Genomic DNA, 27912 nt, shown 5'->3' with positions numbered 1-27912 from the left:
TCTGGCACAGGAATAATAACCCACAGCTCCCTAATGAAAGTCAGCATTTAAGCCTGCGATGCTTAAGCTTATCCAAGGTCAAGGAAACTTTAAAAAAAATATTTAAGTGAGGTCTAGCATGAGAAGACATTATTATGCTTACTGCCTATATACCAAGCTTTTATCTGAATATTTGCCACAAAACTAAATGCTGGAATAATTTTCACTTTTAGAGTATTTGTTGCTCACATTGTGTTGGACCTTGGTCACACACATGGTGCAGCTATGGTCATGCCAGTATCCAGTGTTAGAAGTCTCATTTCATGAAGCTTGATTCACTCACAACACTGGATCAGTTCTGATTTGGCACAGCTCAAAGTGGAATTATTCTTGTATATGTATACAACCAGAATAACAGCAGTAGGCATTGGGCTCATTCACACTAATCAATTCCCTAAAGACCACTCTAAATAAAACCAAGCCTTTGAGTAAAGCCCCCAGAAAGTCTTTGTATAGTCAAACATAAATTGTAGTTTATTCCACGTTCGGCTTTCTGGTAGCCTGGCTCTTATATTTTCCACTGATCAAAGCTGTCACAGGAAAAAGATTAGCCAGCCACATCCATGGAGTCTTCAGTCTCATCTACCTGTGCTTCACCCTGATTTTTAACAGTCACAAGAGCACAATCTGCCCCCCTCAATGTCCCAAGACAAAAAGTATTAACCAAACACAAGAAGACTTACATGTACTGCCACAGGACTCCATCTTGCAGTGTAACCCACTGGTACATGTGATCCATGTTTCTCTGCACCCAATCCATATAACACTGTGTGACTTGCAGCATCTTGTGCATGCACAGATGTTGCTTTAAACAGCACTAAGCGTTGAAGTTGTCAAACAAAAGGGACATACAGTAACCTGGTATGTAGATGCTTTATTTCTGAAATTAATATGGTCTGCTTTGTATGTGAGATTCTCTTACATAAAAAGTTTGTTGTACAACAAAAACTAAGATAAACAAGGTGTTTGTTGTACGTTATGTCAAACCTTAAAACAAACAAAAAAATGGAGTAATATGTATTTAGTTTTCATGCAAGTTTGGCTGCTGCATGTGGTCTGCTTATAAACTGAAAGAAATGCAAATGCACACAACATTCAAAAAATAATAAAAGATGCCTGACATCAAAGATTAAAACCTTCTTGCTAAAAAAACAAAATAGGTGTTAACTAGATGATCCAACCAATACCAAACCAAATTAATACTACTTAGAATAAATCTATGCTTAAACTCAGAATAGGGAGTTTTTATGATACCATTTCTATTGAAATATATCATCCAAATTCTGGATATTCATTCTCGCTGAAGAAGTTATTTAATCCTTGGAGAATTAAATGCGGTCTCCAGCATAAAACGTTCTTGTTAAATCTACTCTGGTGATGTACAAGTAAAGCTGGTATTGCCGAGAACTCCCATTCCCTCCTCATGGATCTCACTGGTGAGGAGCAATTATGGCATGATGGATCTTTTCTGATCCCATTAGTTATAAGATTCCCCTCCTTCCTCCTCCTTAAAATTTTGGTCTGAATTAAAAACTGCTAAAAATGTTTATGCCTACTACTATCATAGCCAGGTGAATATTTAATATTTAAAATAAAATAAAACAACTCTTAAAAATAAGGATTGTATAAGCTCTGAGATGTTTAAAATAGTTAAATAACCAATTTACTTTCTTTGCGTCGACTCATCGCGTGTTAAAATTCCCCACCGATAAATTATTCTCTACCATCTCTGATATTAAAATGATAGGAATACTTTCCACACCCTGCATAGTACTGGTTGATCTCACAAAGTTAACTAGAGAACCTGACATCATTTTTGTAGTTTTACGTACAGTGCATATGATGCTCGCTCTTTCCATCTCTCATAGCAGCAAGCCGATTCTGCCACCGCCTGTAGCAGCACACCCGGGAGTGGAGAGGAAGAGTGTTTGAATCATAAATAGCTAAAACTACAGTGTACAGTTCTATTTACCTGTCAGTATTTGCTGATAACACACCATTGCCACTTGCTAGAAATTAACTACATAAAAAATTTCTACAACAAAACCAAATGGAAACATTCCTTCAAAAAGAAAAAGACAAAATAAGTGCAAATACCTAAAATAGGCAACTAAAGCAACTGTTGTGACCTGTATACCTTTAAATAAGGACCAAGATTTTCATAAATAAAAGAACGTTCTTTGCTCTTCAAACATTTAGGGAGTATATAATGGTCGAACTTAAGTGCAGATACAACTGTTTTGAGATCCAAGGTGCCAAGTTTCTTTAAAATAATAATAATAATAATAAGGTATAAAATGCATTAGTTTTTAGTTCCTATGCAGGACAAAGTACTTCTGGGTCACATATAGGACCCTAACCTCCTTTTCTAAGTACATTAAAACAAGGTATGGGAGGAGTTGATGTATATCGCAGGTATACCTTGTAACTGTTTTGTAGACCAACATGATTTCAGGGGTATAGTGCAATCTTTATGTCGATGTAACATACAGTATAGATTTGTACACTTCAGCTCTGTCATTCTTCTGCTATACCATACGTTAAGGTTAAAGGTTTAAACTTGTCCTTCTTTCGTTTCAGCTGTTTTAACAGGAAACAACGTTGGCTTCTAGACAACCTGCATACATATAAATATCTACATTTAAGCTTTAAAATGAAAATAAATTATAAAAAGACTCCTTTCCAATTTACAGATTTTTCCCTGTTACTACACGCTGTACAATACATTCAACAATCATCTCATTTTGAGATTTATGAAGAAAATACTGATGCTTTACACTACAACCTAATTCACTCCTCTCTGCCTACTTCTAGTACCATTTGCAAATAAATATATTTAACACTGTAGTTAATTTCACTGTTTTGCAGCATACCAAAAATTAGTAGTGCAACTTTCTATCCTTCCTTTATACGCCTCTCCATTGTGTTTCTTTACATACTAGGAAAATGCTACATAAGCAAAAGCACATTCAGTCACGTATGTTGTTCATTCAGAAACCATTAACAATCTATGAACCTACTCTATACACTAGCAGAAAAAAAGCAAGGCAAGTCAAAAAATAAATATGAAAAATAGACTTAACAGCTGTATGTTCGGTATGTACTGCAACGCTCTTTGCTGTTCCTTATAGCACTTAAGGGTGTTACTTTCTTAATATGTAAGAAATGCATTGCAGAGCCGTTTGTACTATCGCTTCATAGACAATACAGGAGTTACGTGTCCGTTCTTTGTCAGTCAAAAGAAGAAAGGAAGCTTTAAGGTAGCCTGAAGGTTTCCCTTAGCAGACTGTCTCAAAGTAAAGACTTAATTCACAAGTATTGTGCTGGCATCCCCTTCAACACTGAGTCCATTTCAATAGAAAGAGACGGTTGTCAGTTGCAGTGACCATCACAGTATCAGAGCCCTTGAAGTGTTACTGGTAGCTGTGTATGCATTCAAATATCTTCTTGCTTGTTCAGTCATAATAAGCTGGTCTTCTGTTTTTCCATAAACAACTGCTTCCCATTCATAATTTGCCTGTATAAAACAAAATTCAGTTTAAAAGCTTCTTCTTTTAACAGAAATATTTCTTCTTTAGACTTAAGCCAATCTCACGTAGCCTTTTAGAATAGTAATAGATTATGAAATCCTAGCAGTACTGTATTTCACAGATTTTGTTCTGCAAGACAATACCTAAAACTCATGATAAAGCTCCTTCATCCTCCCATAAGCCCATCTCAGCAGCAGTACATCTGTGTTACATTTTCAGGCTATAACATACCAAAAAAATGCTCTTAAAAACAGATTCATTCAGCAATTGAAACACAAAAGGGTAGTTAATTAAGTTGTCTTTTTCGATATATTCTCCTTTAAATATGCTAAGCTCAACAAGAAGCAAAAAGCATTATTGACAGCTGTTTGGGTGACATCAAGAAAGGCAAAAGAATTTGGCAGCTGAAAAAAAATACTGTAAAGGACTTAAGTGAACCAAACTGACAGCTGTGCAAGAACAGCCAGACATGGTAAAGGCATTAGAAGCAAAAATAATGAATGGAAGAGTCACTTGTCCTGCTTATACCAGGAAGCAAATCCTGCACGTTTACATGAGACACTGAATCTCAAACTGATTTGTAGTAGCTCAGAATCAGAACTGACACTAGCAGAGTGCAGCATAAGGAAGAATACAAGGATCTCATTGTGTAGGAGGGAGAAAAACTCATCTAAAATCACAGAGAAAAATCAGCCATTTGAATTTCTCTATTAGTTTAGCATGACTTGATTCATGGAAGGCCCCTGTGATTAGAAGAACTGCTAAACTGAATTTCCCTGGGGAAGGAAGGAAAAGAGAAAGATGGTTCAATGAGAATATGGCTGAGTACGCTATGACTAAGTCCCCTTTCAGGCATTCTGAAGTGCGTAGTTCTCAGCCAGGCAGACACACTGGCCATTAGTGCAATTCATAGCATTTAATAATGCTGTTTTGGAATAGCACAGTTATGTGATGTTTATTCTTTCTTATCATTAAAAATTAAAACAAAAAAAAAAAAAACTAGGTTCCACTATGTGAGCTAAGTAACAGTTCAGGCAGTATGAAAAACACAGGGTTGTACAAGAACAGGCAACATTGCAAGAACAATTACAAACAGAATCTGTGGATTAATTCTGCTTAACAAATCCCATTGGAGCTATTATGAACACTGGACGCATCCAAGAAACTTCGATGCTATGGAGGTTTAGTTTGCAACAAGTCAGTGCTGTGAATTTTCTTAGTGCTTGACTTCTTCAAACCTATCTTGAAAGTCTCTGCTATCCTGGCTTTATGCTGCATACACATGGGAATCTTAGAAGACACTCAGTATGAACATCTGGGTTGTATTTAAATAACTTAGGTATGAATAAACACTCTGTGGACATACAACCAACTTATGAAAAATAAGGATAGTGGAAACACTGACCAACATTAGAAAGCTCAGTAGAACAGTTCCAGACAGACATTAAAACAAGACAGAAACAAAACAAACACACACACAAAAAAGAAACTGTTAAATAGTTGACCTGCTAACCAAACTAAAAGAATACTTGGAAACCAAACCTGAAGGGATTTCTCCACCTTGACGTTTTTTGAAGAACACGCATTCAGTTTCTTCTTAATTGCTGCGTTTGTTTTGTTTGATGAATTTGTGTCTTGGTTTTCTGATGTCAAGTTACATCTGTTGTCATGTATTTCCAACAATGGTATCATTAATAAAGACGTAGTATATGCATTTTCTGACTATAAATTAAAAAACAAAACAAAACAAAAAAGGATAAGGAACATGAATAGTAATCAGTATCTGATAAAAATAATATTCAACTGCTGTGATCAGAGAAGTCAACAAAGCAAATACTATCAGATAGACCCTAAGAAAAAAGCTGACAGGAAAAGTGATAAACATTATGTAAGTGAACTGGCTTGGTGTACACTGTGATTCATAGTCAGTTGTGATGACTAGCGCCTCATGTGACTTCAGCATTACTGAGTAGACAGCTTCTCTGTCCCATATGAAGCCATGCTACTGCTGACGATATTTTGTTAAGTGCAAGGCTTTACCAAGTGGCAACTACAAAACAATGCTAAAGAAAAAAGCTTGTAATTCAGTCCTGGTTGAACCATTGTGAAAGTAAGGACAAGGTGATTACATTAAAAACAAACAGCGCATAGCTTCACAGAATGGTCTGGGTTGAAACGGACCACAATGATCAACCAGTTTCAACCCCCTGCTGTGTGTAGGGTCACCAACCACCAGACCAGGCTGCCCAAAGCCTCAGCCAGCCTGGCCTTGAATGCCTCCAGGGATGGGATATCCACAACCTCTCTGGGCAACTTGTTCCAGTGTGTCACCACTCTCCGTGTGAAAAACTTCCTCTTAATATCCAACCTAAACCTCCCTGTCTTAGTTTAAAACCATTCCCCCTTATTCTTTTGCTATCAGCCCATGTAAACAGTCATTCCCCCCTTCAAGTTCTGGAAGGCTACAATGAGGTCTCCCCAGAGCCTTCCTTTCTCCAAGCTAAACAAGCCCGGTTCCCTCAACCTTTCCTCACAGGAGAGGAGCTCCAGCACTCTGACCATCTTAGTGGCCCTCCTCTGGACATGCTCTAAGAGCTCCATGTCCTTCCTGTACCGGGGGTCCCAGGCCTGGACACAGTACTCCAGATGGGGCCTTACAAGAGCTGAGTACAGGGGGACAATCACCTCCCTCTCACTGCTGGCCACCCCTTTTTTAACACAGCCCAGAACACAGTTGGTCTTCCAGGCTGCAAGTGCACATTGTGCTGGCTCATGCTCAGCTTCTCCTCCACCAGGACCCCCAAGTCTTTCTAGTCTGTGTAAATACCTGGTACTGCCCAGGCCCAAGTGCAACACACCTTGTACTCAGCCTTGTTGAACCTCATTAGGTTCTCATGGCCCACTTCTCCAGCCTGTCCAAGTCCCTCTGGATGGCTTCCTTTCCCTCCAGCATATTGACTGCATCACTCAGCTTGGTGTCATCTACAGACTTGCACAGGGTGCTCTCGATGCCATTGTCTATAGCATTGATGAAGATGCTGAAGAGCACCAGTCTCAAGACCGAGCCCTGGAGGACACCACTTGTGACCAGCCTCCACCCTGACATAGAACTGTTGATCAACCCTTTGGTTGCAACCAGCCAACCAGATCTTTATCTGTTGAAGAGTCCATCCTTCAAATCCATACCTCTCCAATTTAAAGAGAAGGATGTGGTGAGGGGACCACATCAGAGTTTTTGCAGAAATCCAGGCAGATGACATCTGTTGCCCTTCCCCTGTCTACCAGCGCTTTCATTCCATCACAGAATGCCACCAGATTGGTCAGGCAACATGTGCCTTTGGTGAAGCCATGCTGGCTGTATCAGATCACCTCTTTGTTTTGTATGTGCCTTAACATGGTAACCAGGAGGATCTGCTCCATGATCTTCCCGGGCAAAGAGGTGAGGCTCACTGGCCTGTAGTTCCACAGGTCATCCTTTCTTCCTTTCTTAAAAATGGGAGTAATGTTTCCCTTTTCCATTCACCAGGACTTCACCAGACAGCCATGATTTTTCAAATTTGATGGAGCGCAGCTTGGCAACCACATCAGCCATCTCTCTCAGAACCCCAGGATGGATATCATCTGGCCCCATAGACTTATATACGTTCAGTTTCATAAGATCTTGAACTTGTTCCACTGTTGCAGTGGGACAGAAACCACTTCTCTCACCCACACCTAGAGGTTCAGGATCCTGCAGACATGGGGAGACTGATCATTGAAGACCAAGGCAAAGCACTTATTGAGCTCCTTAGCTTTTTCCATATCTGAGGAAGCCACTGTTCTGTCCTCATCTGTCAGAGGAGGAACACTCCCGTTGGTCTGTCTCTTCCTGTGTAGGTACCTGTAGAACCCCTTCTTGTTATTTTTCCTCATCCCTTACCAAGTTCAGCTCTATCTGTGCCTTAGTTTTCCTAATCCTATCTCTACACATGCAGACAGTGTTCCTGTATTTTTCCCAGGCTACACAGCCCTGTTTCCACTTCCTCAGTTTAAGCTGCAGGTCCTTGCTCAGCCATGCCGGTTGCCTGCCTCCTCAGTTTCTTCTGCTGCCATATTACTATCAAGGCAAGAACTGTTTTAAGAACTGAAACCATTCTACAGATGAGTTCTATGTGCTAAGAGAACTTTTGGCAATAAAGGAAAAAAAATCCAGCTTTACTGCAGCAAAGCAGAAGAAATGTATATAGCAGTTTTAGAGAATAAAACTAGATAAGAACAACGTTGGCAAAAGTATTTTTTTGCTTACAAAAACACCCCATTAAAATATGTTAAACTACCTCTGTATATTTATTCTACCTTTACTCCTAGCTGACCTCCCCATGGAGGCACAATTTCCACTTAAGACATTTTTAAATCGGATATCACCAGCATCTCTCCTCCTAGCAGAGCACTCCCATTGCACCAGCACCCCTCAGTCACTGAAAAGGATGAAAAGCGATTCCTCCCAATCCACTGTAGCAATACATAACGGCGCACCTTATTTTTAGCTTAATAACCTGAGCATAAGTGAAGGACAATACAGCATGCCATAACAAGACGTTACTAAATGAACACTGAGTATTTTGTTTCTGTTTTGAACAACTGCAGCTGTGAGCAAGACTCACAAGAAGAGAGATGTTTTTGGGGAAGCAGGGAATTTCCACTAGGTGGCAGAGCACCTAGGACCTAATAGACACATATGCTTGTGGTGGAGTCTGAAGCATTTAAGAGGGGAATTTAGAAAACCAACTACAATAATCAGAAAGGGGTATGTCTTAAGCACGTGTTTTTTTATGTACTTAAACCGGGCATAATGCCTGATCAAGATTCATAGACATTTACTCTCAGAATTAAACACCTGCATGCATTATTTTAATATTTATATTGGAATAGTTTCCCCAAAAACTACAAGATTAAAAATCAAGTTATTTTCTTATTCTATTTGAATAATATAAGGCTACTTTTTAAAGGAATGCGGGACCAAGGCAGGTTCATATCTGAACTTCTGATGTCTTGATCACTGAGGAAGAGGTATTCAGATTGTCTCAGGAAGAGAAACGTCACCAGCTTTACCTCCTACATGGCTGGTATTTTTTATTATATTTATTATATCATTATTTTATTATATTAAATGGGAAAAGGAAAAACTTGCTGCCAGGATGCAAAGTAGGGATTCTCATATCGCATCTACCTGAACATCTAGCATACAAAGCACAGATATAAACATCATGCACTTGGTTTAGAGAGCTTCAGTGTATCATATGTGATGAAGTTTTCAGTTAACCAGCATGGAAAGCAGCTACAAAATACTAAACATCCACACCATTCCGCTAGTCAGAATTTTCTGCTTCTGTGCCCTCAAGGCCTGAAAGGAAGAATTAACCAATGGAAGCCCAATGTTCGACTACTGCTTAAGTACCTGAAATGATATTTAAAAACGAAACTGATTCTCAGTTCATAAATTTATGAATCTAACCTCAAACCGAACTCTTTTAGCTGCTACAGTAAAAGACATCAATCCTACATTCATATTGCATTAATATTAATTCCCACCTGTACATCCAAGCCACTGTCTTCTGTGAAGAGCTGGGCACCAAGCTCTTCTTTCTCCCATGCATCCAGGACCAGTGATTTTCTGACTTTTTTCGAAGAATTGTGCTGCAATAAATGTTTTGCAGAGAAGGATTGTAAAATATTATTTAAAAGCTGTTATTGCCAAGCTGAAATTATTATTGTGAAGTTACCTCCTGCTTGCAGCTTTTATACACAGAGTCATCTTCCTCCTTGAGAAATATATCAGTTCCAGTTTCCTCTTTCAAAACTTCCCTAATGTCTTCCTCCAAGAAGGCAAGTGGTTGTGACTAAGTCAATTAAAAATTAGAGGAAAAAATACAGGAAGTCTATTAGCTGCTAGTTTCTACCACATTTTACTTTTGCCAAATAAGAGATCTTGCAAAACATAGCAGATAAAGGGTTTAAGCTACTGTTACTAATTAAAGATCAACATTTCAAAGCTACGCATGTCACTCCCTGTAATTTCTATGCAGATAAAACACATACATGCACTCAGTGCCTCAAAAAAACCAAAAACCCACCCAGTTAGTTAGTGTTGAACAAGACATGCAAACTATGTTTTTAGCAATAGCTGCTCATTGACAAAAGGAATACAAATTCCCTATGTGCACTAAGCATGTACAAACACACATATATATACACACATGTACAGACACAAACATACTAAAAACTGTATTATTGAAGTACGACTCTTGTTAGGAAAGGAATTTATTAGTCTTAACACTAATCTTTGAATAAGACACCAATAGTTCTCAGTACAGTATTTCACAGAAGCCATACAGATGGCTCCTTTGTGTACCAACAGGAGAAGAATTCCCTTAAGCCTTCAACATTTGATTTTGAACAGGAGGTTAACAGTGGACAGAAACAGTCATGCCAAACCGCTCCATTTGCATAGTGAGAGACTGTGAATCTATAGGGTAACACAGATGGTGCCAAGCCCTGTGGCAAAGTCTGAGCTACCTTCTGTGTTTGCAAAAAAGCAGTCAATATACATTGGCTGGAATTTTTTCAGAACTTGAAAAGCATATGTCTACTGAATTCCAAAAGTTATTATGCATTAACATACCTAAGCTAGGTTCAGAAAGAAGCAAAAATTGGATTACTTGGAAAAAAAAAAAAAAGTAACATTATTTATAGGCAACCAAAAAAAAAGTCATCTTTGGTCACTGCCAGAAGAATCAAAGGAGTCATGAATTGCCAAATTAAGGTTTTGTTTTTAGGATGAAGAAAATTCTAGGCTTCACTCAAGTAAACTCCTAAGAAGGGTAGAACACTTCGAAATATCTTCTCATCCAAAAGAGCTCAGAATACAAGCATGCTGTGGTAAACATCAAGTTTCAGTTCTAACAATATTGAAGAACCCAAACCAGAAAACGGCTTAGCTCTTACGTAGTCCAGAAGATCCAAAGATAGCACTTTTTTTTCCAAGTTAAATGTGAATTTTGCTTAAAATAAAGAAGTTGTTCACATACACGTGCACCAGATTGCTGTCAGGAGGTTATCTGACTGAACAACCCACATCCATTCACTCTCGCTTATGGTTCTTCTTTTTGAAAACCAGAATGCTGAAGCATTAAAACTAAATTCTCAGACACTGAAGTTACCACCTAGTAGTAGGCACACTATTAACAAGGCTCCATCAATTGTAATTAACTGACAAATGTAGAAGCAATGTTTTAGTCTTTGTCAGTGTTCCTAGAAGATTTACAGGTACTGAACACCATTCCAAAAAGTCAGTGCCTCCATACTGTACTGAAGGTCTACGGTCTGTCCAACATAAACAGAAACCTGAAATGTTTTATCTACAGTCTGCGGAATAGTGCTGAAATCCACTGAAACATCAGTGTTATTAGAAAATGCTTACAAAGATCACGCTAAGGCTTACAATATCTAAAAACTAAGGGAGTATTTATAATTTAAATAACAGGAAAATAAATTTTGTCATCCCATACCGTAAGTTTGAGAGGGCCGTACTTTTTTTCCTGAGCAGCCAAAGCATTTTTAAAAGGAGTCGGTGTCCTTGGTGTTGAACCCAACAGAGATCTTCTAATTGTGGGAGTCCGAAAACTATGAAACGTAGAAAACATGCTTAAATATTTTACTTTATCAACAGTGATAAATAAAATGAATCTACAAGCCAAACATTTTAAAATACATTAATTCACACAACAGATATCACCGTTAATGATCATTAAGTATTATAATCACAACAATATTACCCTAGCAATATAAAAATTTGAAATTAAATTTGTTCTGCATTTTTAAAAAAAAAAGGAAAAAAAATTACTTAAGTACAAGTCTCTGTCAAGTTAAATAGAAAGCCAATTTATGCTATCATACAAATATTTAAGTGTTGGAGTTCCTAAACTTCATTCACCGCACATCTTTAGGTAGAGTAATTTCTCAAAGTTTAGAAAAAACTTGCTTTTATTTAAGCAACACCAAGAGATACCTCACATAATAATCTTACCCTGCATTTTCCTTTTGATCTGTTGGTGTCGTTTCCTTGTGTAGAGGAGTCTTAATAAGAACTTTCTGCCCACAGATGGGCGTTGATGTAAATGCAGGATTTTCAAGGTTAAATTGTTCATTTCCAGAGCAAGTGTTGAAAAACTAAGCAAACAAAAGACAAAAGGAGCACGGTATCAAGCACTAAAAATCTCTATGTGTATCAGAAAGGTTTTCACTGAGAAATCCCAATAAACTGGTTTTGATTTATACACCAAGACATTTGCCATATTTATCACTGAAACTTCTTAGAAGCCCTACTGCTTGTTTATGCCGGAGACAATAGGCCTTTATCTACAATTGCTTGCATGAGTAAGGATGATCTGAGCAGCAAGACCCCCACTAAAACAGCCAGTATTCAAAACAAAGGAATTCTGTTTTGTTTTGTTTTTTTTAATTTCTTGATGGATCTACCTGAAACGCATGTTTTAAGAAGTCTTTGGACATATTTGTTTAGGCTGCAATGCACTACTAGAGAAGTACTTGTAATTTATAACCCAGCCACTGCAGTCTTCCTAGCTTGGCCATATTTAGAAAATAAGCTCACCTGTGATGGAGAAAATGGTAGTGTTTTCACTGGTGTGTGCTTTAGTGCAACATTGATGGCATCGTTACACAAGCCATCGTTCAGTTCATTAACTGGCGATTGCCCAACACGCAATCTCTTCTTCTTTCTGAGGATAGCAGGTGGAGTGCTATACTTAGTTAAATTTGGAGTTGTTGGGAAAACCGCCTCTTCCTCACCGCTGACGCTACTGTGTTTTTTGCCATCAAGCATGACACTGACATTAAACTGGCACTCTGCAGCCCGTTCATTGTGTTGAATCCGCATTAGTTTTAATGGAGCTGGCTTGACAGGAGATGCAACAGCCTCTGAAAGGTCAAAACTGGTGACATCACTCCAAGCTAAAGGATCCTATGAGGCAAGATACAAAACACTCAAACACTAGCAGGTTCATCTAAGATTATTTCACAGCTACTAAGCCAGTCTTAGAACTTTTTTCCCTCACAGCTTATGTAATGAAGAATCACACACCTTACATGCAATACTAAAACACAAAACATTTTAAAACAAGCGATAAAACAAATCAGTATGTGTGAAACTACAGCCAAGTGCAGTATATATATAAAAAATATTATATACTAATTAAGCTCCGATATCCCTAAATAACTTTTTGTTTTCTTTTCTTAAAAATAGCATGAATACAGACTTACTGATTCAATAAGCTCTAGTGTCTCTGCAAATTCAGGAATGGTTTGTAGAGATGATAACACTGCATTTGCTTCCACTGCCAAATACTTAGTAGGTGAATTCTGCTGAACGGAAGTGCCTTGGGTTTCTTCCATGCTGTAGAACTCGCTTGTTTGTTCCCCAAGGCTATTTAGTGTATTAGGTACACAGTCTTCCATAACAAAACTTCCAGACCAGCCAGGTAAGCTTCCAGCTTGCTAAAAGGTTTGAAAAAAATGTTTAGAGCTTATTCAGCTTAGAAGTTGCACAAAGCCAATTGTTAAGCAAGGGAGAAAAAGAGCAGAATGCGGAAAGATTAAAAATAACTATTGATTTTACTTTTTCAAACACTAATTATCTGTTCACATTAACTCCATTAGTATTTTCCTTATATTAACAAACTAAACATTCACAAATCATGTCAGATTTTTATCTCAACCCTCATTCATGTTTTATACATCGATGATTAGGGAATGTATTGGAAGCCATCTGTGATGCAAATTTCCTGTGTTCCTCAACATCACCTTAATATAAAGTCATCTTCACTAAAGAACAAGATACCTTTCAAGATCACCTGCAAGCTTTTCACTCTCAACTGAAGTTCATGAAAGTTTTGTACAGTGCGAATTTATGTATTGCTTGACATGTCTAAATATGGATATTAAGTACTGCAAACACACACAAAAGTTTGACAGAAATATAATAATAGTGCATCTTTTGCTTTTCTCTGTCAAACAGCTGATTGACATTGCTGATCTACAGAACTGAATTGCAGGGACATGAACAAGCATGTGCTAACTTTTGAAAGGGATTAAAATAATGGCTCTTAAATTAGGAACAACTGACAAATTACAGGTCATATTTCTGCTGCTTTAACAGTTGAGAAAACTGTATTTTGCTTCAATTCTATATATAGACTCAATTTTACAACTGATGGATAGCTTCCATTTTAAAAGGTCAGAAAAAAAAAATACAAATCCAAAGATTCATGACTACATTTCTGAAGATTAATCTAAGTCTATTGAAATATATATAGAAATTTAAAGTCCTTACAGATGATAATCTTTTTCTTCTGATTTCATTCTCTGTTGACATGAGCAGCAATTCAAGTTCCTTTATTTTCTTCTCTTTGTCAGGATCATCATCGATAAATGACTGCTGAAAAATTTAAGAAAGAAGCCATGACTATTTTCCACTTTTACCACCCCTCCACAGCAAGGATTCCACATTATACTTAAGCTTCATTTTTACCAGCAATCTGCTGGAACAAAGCTGTACCAGCTGAATCATATTTGGTAACACAGTAAAAGCAAAACAAGTCCGGAAATTAACAGGAGAAGGATCTGACGTTATACTATATAAGTTACTATTCTAATGTAGTTTCTAGGATAATCTATAAATGCTAAGTACGGCACTTAGTACAGAACACAGTTGAAATAAACCATACAACAAGAAGCAAAAAGATATACTGGTCACTGGTTGTTATCATTCTCTGCTTTTGTTGTTGTTTTTTTTTTTTGTTTGTTTGTTTGTTTTAAATAAACTTGAGTTTCTCAATACTTTGGTTTTTAGAATGCTGCAAAACAGCACCTTCAGCTGATTCACAAATCCTGTCTTTAAGTCTCACAGGAGCCAGATAACATTAACAGGCTAAATTTTAACCTAAATATTTAGGTAGTAGCTAGAACTTAAGCCATACTTTTGTCAGAAATGAGCACAGCTGTTGAATATACTACATAGAGAGCTAACTTCTTATACCCTTCATTTGTCACCATAGAAAGCTCTCCCAAGGAGATAAAAGAGACTGAAGCAAACAGGCTCACTTTCAGCACCAATATCTATGAAGACAGCTCCTTTTTTCCTACCTAGGACTGCCAATCAAGTTAGAAGATCTACTTACAGAGGAACATACATAAATTTAGATGAATGATAAAGACTTAGAGACAGTTTGAAGTTACATGTTTACTCCTCATCTTACAGTATATGTAGTACACTCTCTTTATTTGCAATATCCAGTAACAATTTACCTGAACTAAGTTGGCAGATGCCGAAGTATGTTCTATACAGTTGTCTTCTGGTGTGGCATACTGGTACACTGGAATCTAAAAGACACAAATCATTTTAAATACCCTTAAAAAAAGTAACCTATATAATTACTTCTATTTTATCATACATAGAATATTTACTGTAGTTTAGAAATCCTAACTTACCATAGCATCACAAAAATACCTAATAGATCTTCACTTTCACAGATGAGTTTCTTGTTCCAAATCAAATATACAATTTGAAACTGGGAAACACTAATTACTCTGAATTTAGAACTTACATGTGTCTGAACAGGGATGTAAAATTGATTCTGAGTGTGCAAGTGTTCCATAGTCACACAAGGTTTTTGTGGAAGTGTGGATGAACTGGTTCTTTCAGAACTAGACTTTGTACCATCTTGTAGATATCCTTCCTGTTCCACCTTTCTTCGCATTGTTGAATTCCAGTGATTTTTAATTGAATTATCAGTCCTAAAATTAAAGTGTACAACAATAACTGGCTTCCATATCTCAGAATGTTTAAAATACAGCATTGTTCGCAAGGTCTGCACACAAAAGTCAATCCAAGGCCACAAAACCAGAAAGCTCTAGTAACTTTGATTAGAAGTTTTATTACCAACATATTAGGTATTTTCCATAGAACTACTAGAAAGCTGCTTTTTCCAGAACTTCCTTCTACTTTGTGTCTGCAGGATGTTACAAGTAGCAAAAGAGAAGGTCTCGTTTCTGTTAATTACCATAGGTGAGAACCTTGGATAGTTGGACCAACTTCTGTCACTAGAACAGCTACCCTGTGCTACTGAATTTGCAGAACTTCAAGCTAAGACACTTGGCCTGCTGTTCTGCAGTGTGATAAACACTACCCACAGTGCTCTTGTCATTTAAACTCGTATTTTCTCAAATGGTAGCATGCATTCGCAGCTCTAAATCTGCATGTGCAGTTTTGTGGAAGAATGTACCAGTGCCTTGTGGCGTCACCTTGTACAGGGAAAGCAGGCATGACCAAAGACCAATACCTTCTGCAGACCTATGGAAAGGCCCACAGCTTGACAAACATGATGAGATCACTTAACACAAGGCAAAAGTTGAGGATGAATGCATTGGTCTAAAATACTAGTACCATTACTACTAGCATTAAAGAGGTATGCATAAATAAAACTGGCTTTAAGTTCCATCCTTCACTTGAGCTCAGCTCCATGACGTATTCCACCTTTTCATTGCCCTACTGTTAGATTCTTCACCAGTCTCCCAGGTCTCTTTCTACAGCAATGAGTCCCATCTTGGATTTGCTCTCAATGGATATGACTAAATTAGAAATGCCCAATAAACTTATATAAGTCCTTATAAACTCACCTTCCCTCCCTGAAATTCTATTCAGATTCAATGCATTCCCACCCCTCCAAATGGTTTCCTGAAATCCGTGACTTCAGTGCTTAATCAAAGTGTAAAAACTCCTACGTGTATATTAAAAAGAACTCATTCTCCTAACATAACAGGTGCCAACATTCCCTATGCACAGCTAGCAAGTTACTTCCTCAACACACACTACATTCAGAGAGAAGCATAACATTGAATTATTAACAGCACAAGGCTAAAATTTTATTTCTTTCAACTTTTTATACACTGAAATCTTGTTTTCTACAAGCATGTAAGTTGGCAATCACACTTGAAAGGTAAGAATAATCCATAAAATTCATTCTTAACTGGGGGACCATAGAGTTATCAACAAGCTTTGCACCATGCAAATGTTACACAAAATCTTAAGGATTTTGATATTGAATCACAGGATGTTAAGGCATTCTTCCACTGTTACCTGCAGGTACTCTCTTCAGCTCTGCAAAAGGTTTTTTTTTTGTTTTTTGAAATTTGAAGAATTATAAGTGGTCAGGAGGGTTTTGAAAGAACCCTGCAGGGTGCCATAAGTGCTTCTGATTTCCTGGCTTTTTAAGAATACATAATCATATGCAGAAGTCTTCAACAATACAGATTTCACTATTTATCAAGACAGAGATGTAATGGTTTCCAGCAGATTAACTCTATCAAATCACATTGAAAAGAAGTTTGTAATGACTGCTTTCCATACTGCAATAGCTAACATAAATAGAATTGAAAAGCACCTTCCAGGAAGCAGCTTTGCTATTTCAGCCCATCGGTTTCCCAGACGCTTGTGAGCTTCATAGATTACTCTGTCTTCTTCTTCCGTCCATGAAGACTTTTTTACCTCTGGGTTGAGATGGTTATGCCATCTCTCTCTGCACTGCTTGCCTATTCTTCCTTTCAGGTGTTTTGCAATTAGAGACCAGCGCTTTGGACCATACTTTTGAACTAATTCAATAACCTGGAACACAGATGGAAGTGTGTTATAACTTCAGATCCTAACTTTTCCTACCCCCCCACCCCCGAAAAGAAGTCCCATTTTAGAAAAGGATTGTAATAGTCAATTTGATAAGACATAAGACCTAAGGAAGTAGACAGTTTAAAAAATAAAATAAAATCTTACTCCCCAACCCCTTCCTATAGTCTTTAGGTTGTGTTGTTTGGTTTTAAATTACCTTTGAAATTTTTCTTTAAAAAGACTGATGAAAACTGTTAAGTGATGGGTTAGGCAGGTCATATTCAGAATTTGACAAATACTAGTTTTAAACAGTGGGAATAAGCAGTCAATTAATAAGCATATTTAATAAGCAGAGCATGAAATAATTTCTCTCAGCCCCAGTCCCTTTAAGTTTGGTGGGTTTCAGAAACAGAAGTTGTAAATGAGACCTTTGATGCCATAAAGAGATCACTTCTGCACAGCAATCTGAACAAAACACTTTAGTATACCAGACACTCCATCTGATTAAGAGCAGCTTCATTTTTTTTCCCTCACAAACAGTGTAGTGCAATGTAATTCTGTATGTCACACGATGTATGAGACATCACATGTGGGGTTGAAGCCTAAGAAAGAGGTAGTCACTCCTAGCAGCCATATGTTAATTTTATTACAGTAAAGAAGTACAGTATCAATTAGTTTTCATTACCCTCTGATCTTCTTCTTTAGTCCAAGGACCCTTAATCAATTCTGGGTTTAGTACCTTCTGCCATCGATGCTGGCACTGAAAATCTGAACGATTCTGAAATAAAAGACCAATGCAGTTGGTACACTATTAAATTTAAGTTTTATTTTTAAAGTTCTCCCCTATTATTTCTTCCTTGCAAGAACACTTCTGGAAAAAAAAAAAAAGAATAAAAAAGCAACTTTACACAAAATTCTAATCTGATTACAATGGTCTTATTTGATCATTGAGTTAACAACTTAATTGCCTCTAAGGAAGAACTTTGTTATTTCATCCTCATTACTCCACACCTTTTCTGACCTTTAAGCAATTTACATGCTTTTGACATTAATGTTTCTTTCCACATATAGACTATTGATCAAAGAAATACTTTTTCTTTCAACAAAATATTTTCCTAAGCCTCAAATGTATGCAATCTCAGTTTTTCACTACAGCTCTAAGGAAAAAAGGTTTATATCAAGTTTAGCTAACACTAATTAAACAACATGGCTTTTTCTAATCAGGACAGATGGTGCTTTTCTGTAGCTTCACTAAAGATCTTTTGAAATATTGTTCCCGGTTATGAAAGAGAAGCTTTCACTTCACCTCCTACAAAGCACCTGGACGAGAAATTGGGATTACCAGGAGATTGGCCAGATCCCTACAAATATACAGATAAGACCTTGATCCAGTACAGTATAGTAGCATGCCTTTCCTGATGTTAGGACACAGTAATTTGCTGTCTTCAGTGCAAGCTGCTGGATAGCAAGTACTGATTTCAAAGCATTACCATGCTAACAAAAAGTTAAACAAGAGGCAGTTTGCAAGACCACAAAAGGCACCATTATATCTAAAATTACCATCATAATTTCAAGTTAATCACAAATAGACATTGCGGGTTTAAAAGCACGCTGGAATTAATTATTATAAACACATCATTAGCCAGCAAAGATGAGCTGTAAAATATAGACTTCCAGTAGATGCCAGTTGTTCCCATTTTCAGTGGGAGAAAAATTTTGAAGCTGGAGCCTTGTAATATTCTTACCTTCAGTTTCTGAAATCATGACATTTGGAGTAGAGAAGTAAGAGATAAAACAAGGTGAGATAAAACAAAGTCATTTCAGGTAATCCACTTTAGCCACAGTAAATTGAGGGAGAACAAACACAGGCTGCATTTTCTCCCCCTTGAGAGTCACCTTTCAGCATTCTTTTTTTTGGGCAGAATAGAAAGGAAGGTTTATTTGTGCCCAGACCAAAAATGAAACAGTTCTAAAAATACGCTGGTAATTCAGTTGGTCTTCCTAGCAAAAGAGCGTCAGTAACAAAGCGCTACTCGTGCCAATCCCTATTATTTGGCTTTGTAATTTGAATACAGCAACAGGTTGCCTGGAGAGGCTGTAGAGTCTCTATCCATGGAGATATTTAAGACCTGACTGGATACAGTCAATCAGGGCTGGCTGCCCAGGACTTGCCCCATATGACTGTGCTTGAGCAGGGGGCTCAGACCAGCCGATCCAGCCTCAATCATGGGCGGTCAGATCCTCTGTGTATGTTTCCCACGATAGCTGAGGAATCTTTTATCAACCTCACTTGGGCACAGCTGAACAACAGCTGCCTGTCTCAAGAAGCATTTGTCTTCAACCATATCATCCCACTCAGTATTACAGGAACCAGAAACAGAGTTTTAATTTTTAGATTTCTAACATCCAAATACTCTGTACCACTTGTTGGTAGTGATTTCAGCCTTCATAAATTCTAACTGTGGTTTTATATTTTTCTACAACATTTAATCAGAACAGAAAGAACCATCGTTTGTTTTGTTGCATGCTTTTTCTACCAGTGCAGCTCATACAGCTGATGAGTCATTTAGCAATTGAATTGACAGCACCTTCACTCATTCCTGTTGTCTGCCAGAACAGAACATTAAAAAAATTATAGTAGTAAACTTTCAAGAAATGTGCTAAGGTTCCATTAGTAGCAACCAAAGATATCACTGAGTGGAGAGATCTACATTTAATAGGGAAGCTGATGTCCCTGTGACAACAGCAATGAAAAATAAAAACAGAAACATACAAATACCATTTCTTAAAGTGCTAGGGAATCAATCCTGCTCCTCTGAAACAATCTTTCAGATGCAATCCACTTTCCTACCCGCTTCACAAGCAAATAGTGAACTGTAGATGCAATCACCACAAGGGAAACAACCCATGTAAAATCAGAATATGTTCTATAACAAAAGCAAATACCAAGCGTGGATTCAAATGAAAAAATATATATACTTTTTAAAATTGATGACTTAAGTCATTTCAGTTCATCATTCAGGTCCACCTGAGCCCCAAGTTTCCTGAAGTCTGAGCTAGAATTCAAGTCCAAATTACAAGCACCCTTTAAAACATATACAGTAGGCTTTCTGGTTTGTTTCATCTCAATTCCAAACTAAAACATAAGATCAAAGTAGACAAAATCAGAAGGAACTTAAGTGAAACGAAATTTCAACTTACTTGTAGATGACTAGCGATGAAAGCCCAATCGTCCGTACCATTTTGTTCCACCAGCTTCTTTAGCTTCTCATCCTGTTAAGACAATCTCAGCCAATAAGTATTACAAGCTACCCCAATACTAAAGAAAAACACATTTCAATACTTGACCAACATAAAATAGTAAGGAAATGCATTAAAAAAAATAAAAATAAAAACAAAAATCACCTCATCACGTGTCCATTTCACCCTGTTACATATCTTCTTCAAGCTTCTTTGCTGTGAGACTTCATAGTCATGATCTGCGTATTGAAAGTCATCATCTTCTTCACTGCTGAGAACAAGAGGGTGAAGAAGTTGGAAACAGACAACTCTAATTTATTCTAACTACTTGTCGTTTTCTCCACGATCATTACATATCCTCACATGAAGCTCTCATTAACGTAAGACCTGCCTCTAGTAGCAATTTCATAATCACTATATCAAAGGAACAGACTTTGGTTGAATTTCCAGGCCACATACCAGGATGCAGACATAAATCATGCCAAGAGAAGATGCAAGTTTAAAGCAAAAGCTGTTAAGATCATCTTTTTGTACCACATTTGTGAATCTTTATTTAAATAAAACAATAAGGAAAGGATCACTAGTCTGAAAAGATCTACTCATGTTCCACCTCCATAAACCCTACAAGAAACACATGGATACTGAAGAATTCACGGTCAGCTTGAGTTTTTAAGTGGTCTCCTGCCTTCGGTATCTCCTCAGCGTTACAGATACAAATCACAGCTTGGAAGACAGAAACAGTGACGCAAGAAATCAGTGCAGTGTATGCACTGACCCACTGGTAAGAGTCAGCGGGGCGGGAAACCAGGTAACGATTGCAGCTCCACGTAGGTCACACTCCATCTACTGGAGAAATCCCTGCTTCACAGCCTTAATAAACAAAGCCTTTCAAATAGGAAGCACAGGGAAATGCTTCATGGAAACAACACTCAAACATACACGTCAGTGATTCGTGCTGGACAGCACAAACTTAAACAAGCGAGGAAACCTAGGCCTAGCATCAGGAAGGGCAGATCCTCTGTGTTAGTTACAGCAGAGACACAGAGGAGACTCACAGCTACTTATACAGCCCTAATTATAGTGAACTCCACACCACGTTTTAAGTTTCACCCATTTTGTTATCAATATAAAGCACAATATCACAAGTTCCTATTCAGAACTAAATTTATCTTCCCAGTCAAGGAATGCATTATTCCCTCCCCACCCCCAATAAATAAAGCCTTGCTCAGAAATGAAGCAAACCTGTGCTGGTGTCCTAACAACTATTAGATGGCAGAGCTCTGAATTAATTCTAGAACCCACTGTTCGCTCACACAGCCCATAGAGCAGCCAAGTGTGCCTGTCAGTTAATGCACATTAACTTCTTTTTTTGCCTCTTTCCCACAGGCTCTTGACCAATTTCAAGAGCATACCTTGGTATTATAATCCTAGTTCATACCAAGTACACCATACAATCTACTTATAACCAAGGATTTGGCCTGGCAGTTCAGCCCAATGCCAGCAGCACCTTCCTGCTCAACCACTACACAACAGCCCGATTCAAGAACCGAGACTTGGGTTATGTGAAAAGCCAACCAGATTTTAAAATTATTAAAATATAATAAGAAAATAATGGAGGTGAGGGTTGCTGGAAGCCTCGCACCCACAGTTCTGGAGCCAGTGCACTCTGCAGGCAATGAGTCACCTACACCTGGCTCAACACAGGAGCTGCTGCATCATCATCAGCCTTGTGCTGAGCAGGACATGGGACTGTAAGACCGACACAGAAGGATGTTTGGGACTGCTGCAATTCCAACTGGGAACAAAAGGCTTCTCAATGAGGTTGGACTGTTCACCTGGCAACTCACAGCAGCTGTGAAAGTGGACTTAACACAGCATAGGTAGAACCAAGTTCCATCAAACGAGTCACTGGAACAAGGAAGCGCTCCATGAGCTACGTACAGGCCGCCTTTAAACATCTCTTAACTCAAGTCTTCCTTTATTAGGTAATTCTTATTTAATAAAAACAATAAAAATACATCCCAGTTAAAGTAATAATAATAAAAAAAAACAACCAAAGAGCCAATCTTTATGAAAATTAAACTTCATTCCATTAGGTGCAAAAAAACCCTATAGTTTCTTTTCACACCACACTTCAACTAATGACCTTGAAATCACCTTTTGGGAACTTGGAACTACACTGAGCTTTATCATCACCATTCACTACCACAGCACTCTCCTGGAGCTCCAGATCTCTAGCCAGAGGCTCCTCTATGACCACAGCTAGTTTTATTTTCTGCTGTGACATCAAAGCCCTTCACACTCCTGACAGAGAGAACAAGATGAAGCTTCGTAAAGATGAAACTACAGTTTGCAGGAGTGCAGCTGAAGGCACCCTGCTACAAGTATCACAAACACTCCCTGAGCCGGCTCCTGCAGACCGGAGCCTCTGCCAGCAAAGCCTTCAGAGCACCATTGCTCCTCACACAGCAAGAACTCCAAAGCATCGCTTTCTTGGTTTAGCAGCGGTTTTTCATAAGAAAAGTATCTGCCAAAGAAACTATTTGCGACTTTGAGAACAGCAGCAGCTCCACGGGAGCGCTGCAGCAGCCCCAGGTAGTGCACAAAGTGCCGCTGCTCACTGAGCATCCTTTCCTATCTCGGTCCTCGTTCTCCTTTTACGCCGTGCTACCACTTTTTCTATTTAGGACAGGAGCAATAAAGTACTTCTGCCAGACCCACGTTTGAATTCAAAGCGAAGACACACCCATCTCCATATCAGTAAACAACAAACGTATCAGAGCCATCTGCGGCCGCTGCCGAAGCCCCTGAGGAAAGCTGTCCCCCAGGAAGGCAAAAAAAGCACCCCGGGACTGTTTGTGTCCCAGCAAAAGGGGATACCCGCAGGGGGAGCACCCAGGCCGGCCGTGAGGGGGGTAAGGAAGAGGAGGGAGGGGGACGGGCAGGGGGCACCTGCGCAGGGAGGGGGGCGGCACCCAGCACGGGGAGGGAGGGGAAAGGCGGGGACGGCAGCTGGCAGCGCTCCGGGCCGGGCGGCGCCGCACTCACCTGCGCGGTCTCTTGGCCATCCTCGGGTCGCAGCATAGGGGGGGCCGCCAGGGCAGCGGAGCTCCCCAGCCCCCGCCCGAGCTCCCCGCCCCGCAGCCGCCGAGCTCGGGCAGGGCGGGGGGAGGCGAGGGGCAACGGCGGCCGACGGAGGCTTCGCGTTCCTGGGACGGTTCCCTCCTTCCCGCGGAGCTCCGCGGCATCCGCAGACGCGCAGCCGGCCGCCCTCAGCCCCGGCCCGGCCCGGGCGCGTCAGGCATGGCTCGGCCGGGCCCTGCCCGCAAGGACGGGGCGCGCAGCGGCCCCTCTCCCGCCCGCCGCCCTCTCTCCTGTCACAGCCGCCGCGGGCTCCGGCGGCGCCTTCCCGCCCCGAGCCGCCGCCCGGCCTGTCTTCGCCTCACCTCGCCTCACCCCGCCCCGCTCTGCCCGGCCCGCCCGCCGCCAGCCGCCCCCCCCCCCGCGGCCCCGGCTGCGCCGCCACCGCCACAGTCACGGCGGGCTCGGTCGGTGCTGCCGAATCTCGCGCCCAGCCTCCTTCCCGAGCCACCGTTTGAATCTGCGCAGGCGGACTGCCGCCCCATTGGCTGCCGCCGCCGCACGCGACACGGACGCGGGAGGGGCCGGGGGGAGGCGGGGCCGCGCGAATCCTCGCGCCAGCCCGAGGCGGGGGCGGGGGGGGAAGGAGGAGGAGCGGCGGGGACGGCGCGTAACGGGGCCGCGAGGCTCCTCCCAACGACCAGCGCTGCCGCCTCGTAACGCCCGCACCGCGCGGACGGGGACGGAGCAGCCCGCGCGGGGCACAGAAACGGCTGCCCGGCCTCGAGAGGGAAAAAACGGCCGCGGCCCTGTGGGGCAAAATGAAGCCTCCTTCGAGCCGGAATCGAACCAGCGACCTAAGGATTCCCGCAGGCGGCGCCTCTACAGTCCTCCGCTCTAATAGCTGAGCTATCGAAGGGAACTGGCAGCTCGGGCCGTTCCGCCCCTCACAGCTCGGCGGGCGCGGCGGGAACACGGCGTGCGATCTTCATCTCCTGTGGGGAGGGAGACTGTGGGGCCTGTCACAGTCACGCTGCTTTTGGAGAGCACTTTATTATTATTGATTATATAATAATAATAAATAGCGCTTTTCATGCACCGTATGAGAAGTAGCTGCCACCCAAAAAAGTGAAAAGCCACACAGTACCACACATACTTACACACCAAGCTTGTGTGCTTTGCCAACCTTCACTTTCTCCTGGTACATGCAGCCCGAAGCTGTGAAAATTCTAAAGGGCGAGATTATGACCTCACAGCATTCCCCTGGTGTGAGGCGTTGCTACAGGCAGGGGCACGGCTGCACAGCAGGCACTGCTTGCTTGGAGAGAATCACTCACCAGAACAAACTCCTGCATCCCCAAACACAGTGTTACAGTACCCCCAGGGCTGACTGGTCCTGGACGCACCATCGTCTCACAGGCCTGGCAAGAGGAGGTCGCTGAGACCTACGAAACCTCTGCTGCACAGAGCCCTGGGCACCTCCTTCAGGAGTGGGTATGCACCAGATGGGTCAAAGATACCCTTCATCCTCTTCCTAAAGCTGTGTGGGGCAAACCATATGTATATTGATTCCTTCTTTTTCTTTCCAAGAGCAAGTTAGGATGCAGGGAGCAGTGTCTGTGCCTAGAGAGGAAGCAGTGAGGTTCCCACTTCCAAGGCCTCCCCTCTGCAGCTGACTGATGATGGATCAAGGTAGGGATACAGGAGCAGCCCTTGGCAGCCATGTGAGGAGCACAATCTCCACGCCAAGAGCAAGGACAACCCTCTGCCCTCCCCTTATTTCCTCCTCTGGAAACACTGATGCCCTGTGGTTACACATGCACTTGAGAAGAGAGAACTGAGTAATGTGGGTTCAATCGTGCCCAGCCATCCCAGTTGTTGGGTGGCTGCTCTAACCACTACCCACCTATATATTAAAAAAGGAAGCACCCCAAACATCTCACCACATCCTCTTGTGGCCGTCTTAAGATTGCATCTATTTGCATAATAAAGCCTTGTAGGTGCGGAGTTTAGACGTATATATATGCTCACATCTCTATGTTTACATAGGCTCGTCTCCTTTCTGCTCGTGAGAAACCTTGGCTTGCAGCGCCCCCTGCACTCGCACACCAGAACATCAGTGCTTGGCACATCCCATAATACACCTCTGGAGGAATGACAGCAAGCATTCTAACTAACAAACATTCGTTACAAACCTACTCTCCCAAGTATGGGAGATACTTAAAGGATGAATTCATATCAGTGCGTCTCTCACAGTCTGGTTCTTTTTCTGATCTTTTATTTTGCAGGCGGTCTTTGCTCGCTGCTTTCTGTACGGGTGTTCAGTACAACCCACATTCACTGGGGTTTGCTTTTAGTATCCGGGGATGACAGCACAGCAGGCTTACCCACATCAAAGCTGTGACAAAAGCTGTAATTAAAAATAGAAGAAGAAGAACAAAGCTCACCTTGCCTGGAACAGGATTTTTGTCATCAGCGTCATACAGTATGAATTGTCACTGTTTAGTATTCATGTATGTTAAAGTCAAAGGAGCCTGAAATAAAAATACTGTTGTTTCAGTAAGTACTTCCTTGTATGCTCCCATACTAATACATATGTTCTTAATTTGTAGAAAATAGATGCTAAGGAAAGCGTGAGCTGAGTCAAACTACTAAATTAGTAAGTACTGACAGTCCTGCTGTTAAATGTGTGTATGTATACATAAACACCATATGTTTTGACATACAGTAGACACTCTTCTTGGCATATATCAGTAAGCAAATATGCGTCTCACATAATATATATTTTTAATCTTATTTGTATTATTGTCTTGTGTGACAGGGTCCAATACTCTGCAGTTTCTTGTACTCATTCATGACTAAAGAAAGAAAGAAAAGGATGGAGATGTATCTATAAGATAGGAGTTACAGACTGGTACTCTATCTCTGTAGTACGATAAAGAGCATCTCCCTCGCCTGCCACCATTTTGATGCACTCTCTGGGCTGTCATCGTGTATAAGCCATCAGGCAGGCACAGCCTCAATAGACTCCTGGCAGGACACTGGGGTGTTAAAGGAAAGACTGGATGTTGTGTTGAGGGACGTGGTTTACTGGAAGCTATTGGTAATACATGAATGGTTGGACTGGATGATCTTTTAGGTCTTTTTCAACCTTGGTGATTCTATGATTCTATGATTCCCCAGTCTGTAGTATCTGAGCCCCATTCTGCAAGTCCTGCTTTGCATCTTTGCTTGCCTTCATCGTCACAAAGGAAAGGTCCATTCCAACCTAGGCCTGACAAACAAGACCAAATGCAAAAACATTGTTGCAGGTTCAGGTTTGCAGTGTGAAGCGAATTACAACCATCACATGCTCACGGTTCTTGAGTATGTATCCTTTCAGTGCCACTTTGCTGCTTTCCCATTGCCTGAGTTAGCGGGGTCTCCTGGCAAACCAACACCAAACATCACTAGAACCACCTACTGCTGTCTGCATTCTGCTTGTTTTTTCTTGTTTATCTGTTGGCTGGTTTTGTAAGTGTTCCCAAAGTGCTAGCAGCAGCGGGCATTCCATTTCCAAAGATAGGACACACACACATACTCTTACCCAGATGATTTGCCAAAGTACTCAGAAAGATTCAGCAATAATCCTGTAATTTGCCCCGTAATTCATGCCTTTTTGCTAAGCTTTCTGCTGAACTGCAGGAAAATAGTACATATACTTCATACATACACACTATGCATTAATTATGTCTCTGATCAATAGCACATCAGGGACCGTTCCTGCATGGTAACGGGTCCCTTTCTGCACTATGCTGATGCTTCAAAAAAAAACTTCACCAAGCTGCAGTGGTAAAAAGTTACCCGATTATTAGGCAATACATTAAGCCTGTGTGTATATTACTGAGCTCATTTGTTACAGCTCCAGTTCTGCAACAGTTTCATCTATTTCCTGGGAAAGCCTTTAATGAATTTTAAAAAATAAAAATAAATACCAGTCATGATTCTATTTCAAAGGGTCACAGAGCTGAAATGATGGGAAGACTGGAGTAATATGCAGAAGTTTGCAATTATCTGCTGCTACCCTTCTCAAAATCTCAGTGTGAAATCAGGCAGGCAATTAAATGTTTATCTGGACAGATAAGCAATACAAGGAAACTATTCCTCAGAAGGCACAGGGCTTAGTATCACTGTCAGGAAGTTAAAAATAATCAGTGCATGATCTGCTTGTAGGTTGTTAAGAAGCCGAACCATGGAGGAGCCTGGAGTCTATAGGAAGATGATTCTGTGCACAGGCTGTTAGCAAGACACACAGCTGATATTTTACTG

General features: G+C 40.5%; 1 protein-coding gene, 1 long non-coding RNA gene and 1 other non-coding gene across 9 annotated transcripts; 1 reads left to right on the top strand and 2 right to left on the bottom strand.

The window, feature by feature from the left end:
- Window positions 1–898: 898 nt before the first annotated feature.
- On the bottom strand, window positions 899–24831 carry MYBL1 (MYB proto-oncogene like 1). Of its 5 annotated transcripts, none has more exons than XM_015855752.3 (16): window positions 24765–24831; window positions 20689–20794; window positions 20485–20556; window positions 17969–18061; window positions 17066–17286; window positions 15230–15419; window positions 14931–15005; window positions 13957–14061; window positions 12888–13121; window positions 12220–12588; window positions 11635–11777; window positions 11117–11231; window positions 9332–9448; window positions 9141–9245; window positions 5112–5291; window positions 899–3556 (listed from the first exon to the last, which is right to left on the bottom strand). In XM_015855752.3, exons 1-16 carry the CDS (start codon window positions 24809–24811, stop codon window positions 3428–3430), a joined length of 2301 nt encoding a protein of 766 aa, XP_015711238.2. In that variant the 5' UTR covers window positions 24812–24831; the 3' UTR covers window positions 899–3427. The 5 variants fall into 5 exon arrangements, with proteins under 5 accessions (XP_015711238.2, XP_015711234.2, XP_015711237.2 ...); XM_015855748.3 differs by lacking the exon at window positions 24765–24831 and adding an exon at window positions 23572–24100; XM_015855751.3 differs by lacking the exon at window positions 24765–24831 and adding an exon at window positions 23572–24100 and having other exon boundaries at window positions 5130–5291.
- Window positions 24186–27912, top strand: LOC107310264 (uncharacterized). 3 transcript variants are annotated; one of them, XR_014943345.1, is made up of 4 exons: window positions 24186–25094; window positions 25195–25296; window positions 26217–26263; window positions 27817–27912. It is a non-coding gene; the product is annotated as an uncharacterized LOC107310264 (long non-coding RNA). The 3 variants fall into 3 exon arrangements; XR_014943346.1 differs by lacking the exons at window positions 26217–26263; window positions 27817–27912 and adding an exon at window positions 25654–25880; XR_004306238.2 differs by lacking the exons at window positions 26217–26263; window positions 27817–27912 and adding an exon at window positions 25893–26170 and having other exon boundaries at window positions 24255–25094.
- On the bottom strand, window positions 24434–24523 carry TRNAY-GUA (transfer RNA tyrosine (anticodon GUA)). Its single transcript is given in 2 exon segments — window positions 24434–24469; window positions 24487–24523. It is a non-coding gene; the product is annotated as a tRNA-Tyr (tRNA).

Source organism: Coturnix japonica, chromosome 2, assembly GCF_054131305.1.
Source record: "Coturnix japonica strain WE chromosome 2, WE-NBRP24, whole genome shotgun sequence".
NCBI classification, from domain to species: domain Eukaryota; kingdom Metazoa; phylum Chordata; class Aves; order Galliformes; family Phasianidae; genus Coturnix; species Coturnix japonica.
This window is presented reverse-complemented; position numbering and strand designations above follow the sequence as displayed.

Bases quoted from the DNA above. Each gene is read 5' to 3' on its own strand.
- MYBL1 (XM_015855748.3), bottom strand. From the start codon at position 23,771: ATGCCGCGGAGCTCCGCGGGAAGGAGGGAACCGTCCCAGGAACGCGAA. The intron at 13,122-13,956 runs GTAAGGACTTTA...CAAACCTTTTAG, and splicing joins GAAGAAAAAGATTATCATCT to CAAGCTGGAAGCTTACCTGG. The intron at 5,292-9,140 runs GTGGGAATTAAT...TTTAATTTATAG, and splicing joins ACAGTGGCTTGGATGTACAG to TCAGAAAATGCATATACTAC.